Below are 8,107 nucleotides of genomic sequence, written 5' to 3' on the forward strand. Positions count from 1 at the left end.
ACATATACTCGCATGTAGTGTTGTGTACATATCTCTATTTTTAGACTTTTAGCATGTTATGCCTCGTAATTTATCGCTGAATTGATGACGATGGCGACGTGGTAGTGCAACAAATAATAAAATACCAGGACAAACATATGTTTTGAGGTTGCTTTAGAAGATATGGTTGCACTATTTCTTGTTGTGTTGTCGTTGGATGGTTGCGGTAACGCCCTTCGCATCGAGCCAGTGCTAGCGCCGATGGCTGCGGTTCAACGGACATTTTGCAGTGCTCCGCACCGAGTCGATCTAGGAGATGATAATGCCATTTTGAAAGCGCGTAGAGCTTGCAAAGATTTTCTCCAGATATTCTCAAAGCACCGCTGCGTAACGGACGATGATGACACACGCTGTAGAAGGAGAATGAGACGACGGCAGCCAACACAAATGCCACCAACCAGCTGCATCAACCAGTCCTTGATTCACCGCCAAGCGCACAATCGCCTGGCTTCTCGGCCCCACCTGCTAAAGCAACACGACAATAACGCGGCCGAACACGCACAAACACATCTGTGCCGCTCCAGCTGGATCGCCGATCTCGAAGCTGCTTCTCGCCTTTTGCCTACCAGCTTCAGCCTGCAGCAGTCTCGGTCTCCTTGTTGCAGTGCAGTGCTCTATTGTTCTCTAGACTTTGGCCGACGACATCACTCTGCCCCTCACTCACAGTTGGACGAGCCACTCGAGGTCAATCTTTTGGCTTCGCTGTCACTTGCCACATCCCTCGCGCGACGACAGTCTCATAATAGCAGCAAGCAACCCCCTCGTCGATCACTTCGAATCTAACAAGAATAGTTCGCCTCTACTTCTGGCATGGGCACGGGTCGCTACAAGACGGAAGAGTCACTGCGCGCGTCCATCTTCGGCGAGATCCTGCTGTGCCGCGACCAACTCACAGGTGAGCGCGTAGTAGTGAAGACAGTGGACATGAAGTTGGCGCTGCAGCAGACGTCGCGCTCGCATGAACTCGTGCAGGAGAACGTGATGCATGAGGTGGAGGTGCTGGACCGTGTGCGTGCGCTGGGTGGACACCCGAATGTCATTAATATGCACAGCTACTTCGTGGCCAAAGGTGGAGGCGTACTACATATGGTTTTAGACTACTGCGAGGGTGGTGATCTACTGGACGCATGTGTACAGCCTCCCGAGAGAGGCGACAACAAGAGCAGCAACAATGGTACATGTAGTTGTCAGGGTAACCACAAAGAGGACGTAGTCGTAGCAACATCAGCAAAAGCACTCGACGAACATGGCCCCGAACAGGACAACAACCACGGATCCATCCTGAACGGTGTGGATAGGTCAAAGCGCCTGCAAGAGAGCGTGGCGCAGACGTACCTATTGGACGTGCTGTCTGGGCTGCGCTTCCTTCACAGTCATGGCATCGCCCATCGGGACGTGAGTCTCGAAAACATTCTACTGCGCAACGATCATGCTGTGATTGCAGATTTTGGACTTTGTGTGCAGGACGCGTCGGCGTCGTCAGGCAATCCGACAGGCGACGGGTTCAGCTGCGAGGAAATGGTGGGTAAAAACTACTACATGGCACCGGAGATCGTGATGCGCGAGCGATATGACCCGCGACGAGCGGACATTTGGTCGGTGGGCATCGCGTTCTTCATCCTTTTGACATCGTCCCCGCCGTTCGAGCGCGCCGACCCGTCCGACCCGGGCTTCCGGTATGTGGCAAAGCGCGGCATCAAGGCTGTGTTCACGGCATGGGGGTTGAGCCAGGAGGTGTCGGATTCGATGCAGGATCTGCTGGCGCGCATGCTGTGCGTGGACCCGGCAGAGCGCATCACCATGGACGAGATCTGGCAACACCCGGTGCTTCGGTACGCCGAGTTGGCAGCCAATTGCGACTGAGCTGTTGGACACCGCCTCACTGACGATAGTGGTGGCGGTAATGGTATCGTGGGTATTAATAGTTGTATCAAGCTTGGAGCAAGGCAGAGCAAAGCAAGACGCGTCGATACAAATGCTGGGTCCATCTGGTAGGTACATATTAGATATCGGTGGACTCCGAATTGTGATAATAATCAAGTACTACGTAGTATTTTAGTTGCGATTCATGGTGTGGCGATTCATGGTGATTGCGAGCGATTCTAAAGAGATTTTACTGGTAGATCACCCGGTTTTGCGGGGCTATCGGAGCCACTCAAATTTGCTATCGAGGTCCTACATGTACATGTACAGGACTCATTCTAATAGAGTCCAGGATAGACCGCAACAAGTTACCGGTAGTCAATTAGGACGGTAGCGGCGATGGAGCTGGTGGAGGTAACCAAGAAGACGCAGACCAAGTGGCTTGCACAGGCCGTGCGCCTGGAGAAAAAGTATAAGTGATTAATCTACCATTGATACTCGCGCTGGCGTGGTTTCCAAACAGGAGTGCTCCAACATAAGCATTCTCTTTACCACATTGCGCCTCATCGCAGGGTGCCTTACGCTTCCCCTCTTTTTTTTCCTGCCCCAGAAGCTTCTCCAAGAGCGACAGCCTCGACCAGCGTTTGGTGGAGGAGGCCATGAAGCCGTAGTTTTTCACTTTGCGCGGACCAACCCCAAGAATTCAAAAGGGCCTTAACGCTGTTGTTATTGCCTTTTTTACTACGGATAGGCACAACACGCTGGTTTTGGCCGTTGGCACGCAGGACTCTATCGTTCTTGGCTACATCCTCTTTCGGCGCAACGGTGTACGTTCATTCGTCCGCACAAAAAGCGGTGCTATTGCATGCTGCTAACAGCAGTCTCTTTTGCCCTTTGGTGTAAACAGGCCGAGGGCCACATCGACCGTATCGCAGTGACCGAGTACCAGCGGCGACAGGGCGTGGGGCGCCGCCTTCTCCAGGCCGCCATCACAGTTTTGCAGTCGAAAAGGTCAGAACGTTGTGTTGTAGAGTAGATTTTACACAGAACTAACACTGATCCCAAAACGCGAAGGGCTTTGAGGCTGGTGCTGGAAGCGGACACGGGAAATCTGGGTGCTATCGCGCTGTACGAGTCACAGGGCTTCACGCGCACTACGGTCCGCGCGGATTATTACAAGCCAGGTCACCATGCATTACTCATGGAACTCAAGTTAGGTAGATACTGCAAAAAGTAGCTATTATTATAGGCCGTTGCTGGAGCGGAAGGCTGCGAAGCGACTCCATTTTAATACTACGTAGAGCATGTATAAGAGCTAAGTGAAAAGAGTTAGACCTTGACGTACAGACTGTACTACGCGAAGGAGAGTTAGCCTTTTTGTGGCGTTGCAGGTTGTTGAAGTGTGTTCATGTACGTATTTTCCTGTTTATCTAACACATCAATTTCAAAACCCGCCCACGCAAAGAGCATGTAAGAACGAAGCAGATACGGTATTAATACGATCAATAACAGCGACAAAGGAGGAGCCAAAAGAGAATTCATTATTGGCAATGTTGGCGTCTCTGAGCGGCTGCCCATCGTCCGGTAAGTAGAGGCAGATTTATTCCTTATCGTCGCTGTCGACCTCCTCCTCCTCCTCCTCCTCCTCGCCCTCGCCTTCTTCGACTTCGCCCTCACTTTCATCTTCGTCATCCTAACAATACAACACTGAGAAAGCTTGCCCACCGATCACTCCACCTTCAGAGACCAATGCGTACCATCTCGTAAAACTGCACGGGGCTCTTCCAAATCTCCTCCTTGATTATCTCAGCAACGTCCTGATCACCGTCAGTCGAGACGAACCACTGAAGAAAACACATTCAAGCCCTTCGTTTAGGCACAACGTCCAATGAAGCAAACACAGGCACCAAGCAAGCATACCTGAAAGAAAGGGAACCTCTCTGACTCCTCGGTCATCTCAGCCTTGTCTTTCCAGGTGAGCTCGGAGGCGGTGACCTCCACTTCTTCTCCGTCCACCGAGAACGTGACCTGCTTCCACAAGGTCGTGGGTGAAAAGTACTCGTTCTCCTGGAAGGTCTGATGATTCGGACAAGACACAGCAAACGATCAGTATTTTCTGCTGAAACGAAATAGTAGCGGCTTAATTGGAGTTCTTACAAACTCCAGCTTGAAACTTCCGTCATCGCCCACGAACGTAATGTCAAAGTCCTGCAAGAAGTCCATGATCATCTCGTCTTCCTCGGTCATGTAGTTGCCCACGAGCGGGTGGTTCACAAACTGTTGTAACAAGCAGGAGAAAGAGCAGGAGCAAGTGAATGAGTGAGGATAATAGCCTTACCAGGTCGATGCTCACTCGCGACCCAAAAGAGAAACGGAGCGTACCACTTTCTTCCAGAAGTGCGGAATGTCGGCCAGCAGCTTGTTGCGCTTGACGTATGTTGGGCGCTTCTTGGCATTGTACTTGGTCTCGATGACGAGGGTCTCCTTGGCCAGCTCCACGTTCGCCTTCTCAAGCTCCTCCTCCACCTCCTTAACGGACTCAAGAACCTTCTGCACCTTGTCGTCAGGATGGTTGTCATCGGTGCGCTGGCGCTTGGGAGACGGAGGACCTGTCATCTTTGCAGCTGACCAGTGTTGTAAATGAAGAAATGGCAAAGGGAAAAGCTATGGGGCTCGACTTGAGGTACCCAAAATTAGAAATAGGGGTAATACAGTGTACCCAAATGCATTTTGCGTTTTAAACATCAACAAAGTTGTCAAGTTGGACTTTGTTGCCTGCTTAATTAAGCTGCCACAATCGTTCTACAATAGACCTATCAGCACAACTACACTTTTTGCATGTCCGAGATGGCAGTGTTTATTACAAAAATTTATCCAGTGGCGAAGCTTCCCCAGAGCCATCACTAAATCCTACTAGTCACTTTGGAGTCAGTTTTATTACAGCCATTTTGCTGTCCCTGAAAATACTGTAGTCACTACTCGAAAGCAGGACATTTTTTACATTTTTTCTGGCTGCATTCATTTATGAGGGTGACTATCGTGCCCGGCTGGTTCATCTCCCTTTTCATCGATGAAATGACATGCTTCATCCGAACAACGTATACACGTATATTTTTATCCATTCAAAACCATTCGTTCATAGCTCGACGCGTGCCAAGCGCGAGACGTCAATCGTGGCGAATGGACCCCCGGCTCCAGGTAGGGAGGAAGCGGTGCGAGCCGAGTGCCTCGAATAACCAAAGCGACCAGAGTAATCAGAGCAACGTTGACCGTCGCGATGTGAGAGACTCTCATGAGCAAAGGGACGTTTCAATTGATGATAGCACCATTCAGCTGTCAAGCAGCTTCAGTAACGGGTCTGGCCGAACTGTGCTGGGGCCACCTCTCACGCACATGTGCTTTGAGTCGTGGGAACAGTTCGACGTCTATTTCAAGGAGTATCAAAGAAATAACTACCAGGTATGTATGTTTCACCATCGGACAGTTTATTTAAAGGTGGATAGATATTTATGCTTCGTTCATTTAGCTTTTTCGCATTCGAACCATTAATAAATTTTGGGACCGGAACAAGAAAATCCAATCAACAAACTCGAGTGCGTCGCTGATTCCGCCGGAGTGGGATAACTATTCTCATAAGCTAATATGTACGCATACTGGCGCATACAAGTCGCGAGGGCAAGGGAAGCGACCACGCCAGGAAACAAGGTCCATGGGCTGCGAGGCTTCGGTACGTATTTTGTCAGTCGGGTGTCAGTCGGGCATCAGCTGGGTCGAGTCGGGTACTGATTCACTTGGGTATTAATGACTACATTGTAAGCCTAGTGATTAATTCGTGTTGTGCGCTATTTTGTGCGTGTTAATAGGTTAACGTCTGCGTTTGTATCGCAGATAAAAGTAAGAGCGCTTTTGCACTCTTCTTCACGAAAAGTAACTTGGAGCATTCCCATAACCTTAACCAGCGGGCGTACGAGCAGAATGTATCAAATCGAACCGCCATTGAGGATGAGGTGCTCAAAACTGTGAACACGCTAAGTACATTGCAATTGAGGTGATTGGTGTAGGCATTTTTATGCCATGCACACTCTCAATATTAAGGCAGTGGCATCGGGCACTGATTGCCGTTAGGCCTGTTAAACGAGTGTTGCATTGGATCTTCTCGGTGGACGTTACACGTTGAAACCGAAAATTTCCTGCGAAGCGGAAATCAATGCCGCTTCTGTTCGAGCAGGCACGTATCATTTTTTTCCTAAACTTATCTTCCACAAATTATTTAGGCTAACATTATTGCGTATTTACGACTGTCTAGATAAATGTGCTCGATGTTGCTGCGTAAGGATCTCTCGAATACACAACTATGTGGACTGCCATGCAAAAAAAATTAGAACGGACGTTATGGTAGTGATGGTCAGCCCAACTACTGTGAGCATCGTCAGAAATGACAGCATCAGAATGGATCGAGATGCGCTACGTGTTGTATTAAATAAAGTATCCAGCTCACAGATTCTTATCCCGTTCAACTGTAGCGGGATCACTGGTGCGCAATCGTCGTCAACACTGCTACCGATGAGAAACTATTGTATGTGGTGTTGGAATTCCCACATGAACTGTAGCTACAAATATAATTAGGACGTTCCTACAACAATACGTCTGCTAGGATAGCAAACGGTCGTTCGGGCGGACCTGAAGACCTTAGTTCTTCCCTTGCACCGGGACAGACTGGACCTTGTAAACTACTTATATAGGCTAACCAGTAAAAATAAGAACACGCTACTAGCACGAGCAAAGCTAATAGGTGTTATGAATCCTCGTGGTCCCAACAGCATCCGGCAAGGCCAAGAGACTGTGTGTTTGGTCGATTACTATCGGCAGATTCTACGTGACGGCTTATTGTTGCCTATTCGCACGACTGGGATTGCTTGTATCGCATCCCTTTTATTCTTCCAACCGAGTGTTGAACACTCGGCGTCCTCGTAAAAAGGCTTACCCATGCCTGGTACCCTACAGAGCTTCGAACTTTGCGTCGGATTTGGCTAAGTCGCTATATCAGACGCTGGATATTAAGAAGCTGTATGGCGCTGCCTACCACCCACAAACACAGGGCCTCGTAGAGCGATGCAACGAAACACTGATGAGGATGTTAAGAATGCTGGTGAACGAGACACAGTCTGATCGGGACGTGTACTTGCCTCGATTCCTCTTTGCCTATAGAACGGCTTACCACGAGGGACTCGGAGACACACCGTTCTTCAGCTTGTATGGGCGTGACTATTACCGATTGACTTGGCAAGTATTAAAGAGTGATGAAGCTGCGGTGTGTCGGAGTAAACTCTATCTTTCAATGCGAGACTCACGACGCCTCGCGGAAAAGCAAGTGTCCAAGGCTCAGGACCGGCACGAACAGCGGCTTGACAAACAACTGAACGTGTCTCATGATGAAGGAGATGCTGTTTGGGTGTATCAGTCTTTCCGAGCGCGCGCTGGGGAACGCCGGACCAGGAAACTGGCGTTCTCCTGGCACGGCCCGTACCCGGTCGTCGGCTAAGTCAGGGTGCTGGAATTCCCACGTGACCTCTAGCTACAAATGTAGTTAGGATGTTCCCACAACAATACGTCTACTAGGATAGTAAACGATCGTTCGGGCGGACCTGAAGACCCTAGTTCTGCCCTTGCACCGGGACAAACTGGACCTTGTAAACTACTTATATAGGCCAGCCAGTAAAAATAAGAACTCGCTACTAGCACGAGCAAAGCTAATAGGTGTTATGAATCCTCGTGGTCCCAACAGCGGAAGCGTACCAGGCACGGGTGAGCCTTTTACGAGGTCACCGAGTGTTCAACACTCGGTTGGAAGAATAAAAGGGATGTAATACATGCGCTCCCAGCTGTGCAATTAGGCAACAATAAGCCGTCACGTAAAACCTCCCGATAGTAATCGGCCAAAATACACAGTCTCTTGGCCTTGCCGGATGAACCCTCGGTACAGAACTTCAAGTTCACCGACAGGCATAACACACTCAAACAAGCTTGGCCAGCTGCTTACCTTGAAGCCGGACGTCGCTCTGTGTGCTTGAGTGAAAATTCTGTTCTGTATTTATGTTTACCCTTTCGGGTCTATTCCTAATAAGAAGTCCTAATCAAGCATACAAATATCAAGTGAACAATGATCCGTTATGGATCTTCTTGCATGCCAAGCGTCGTCTGCTCC

The 8,107-nt window shown here is 49.6% G+C and overlaps 3 protein-coding genes across 3 annotated transcripts; 2 read left to right on the forward strand and 1 right to left on the reverse strand.

Moving 5' to 3' along the window:
• Positions 1-849: 849 nt before the first annotated feature.
• On the forward strand, positions 850-2,034 carry PITG_01142 (protein kinase, putative; the record flags this gene model as incomplete). The annotated part of the gene is made up of 1 exon (XM_002909613.1): positions 850-2,034. One exon carries the CDS (start codon positions 850-852, stop codon positions 1,900-1,902), a length of 1,053 nt encoding a protein of 350 aa, XP_002909659.1.
• A 267-nt stretch (positions 2,035-2,301) lies between these two features.
• PITG_01143 (uncharacterized protein) lies at positions 2,302-3,139 on the forward strand (the record flags this gene model as incomplete). The annotated part of the gene is made up of 4 exons (XM_002909614.1): positions 2,302-2,372; positions 2,654-2,729; positions 2,810-2,913; positions 2,986-3,139. 4 exons carry the CDS (start codon positions 2,302-2,304, stop codon positions 3,137-3,139), a joined length of 405 nt encoding a protein of 134 aa, XP_002909660.1.
• Positions 3,140-3,421: 282 nt separating this feature from the next.
• On the reverse strand, positions 3,422-4,518 carry PITG_01144 (uncharacterized protein; the record flags this gene model as incomplete). The annotated part of the gene is made up of 5 exons (XM_002909615.1): positions 3,422-3,595; positions 3,660-3,746; positions 3,823-3,978; positions 4,060-4,179; positions 4,285-4,518. 5 exons carry the CDS (start codon positions 4,516-4,518, stop codon positions 3,503-3,505), a joined length of 690 nt encoding a protein of 229 aa, XP_002909661.1.
• Between the last annotated feature and the right edge of the window lie 3,589 nt (positions 4,519-8,107).

This window comes from Phytophthora infestans, genomic scaffold (genome assembly GCF_000142945.1).
Source record: "Phytophthora infestans T30-4 supercont1.1 genomic scaffold, whole genome shotgun sequence".
Taxonomy (NCBI): Eukaryota; Oomycota; class Peronosporomycetes; order Peronosporales; family Peronosporaceae; genus Phytophthora; species Phytophthora infestans.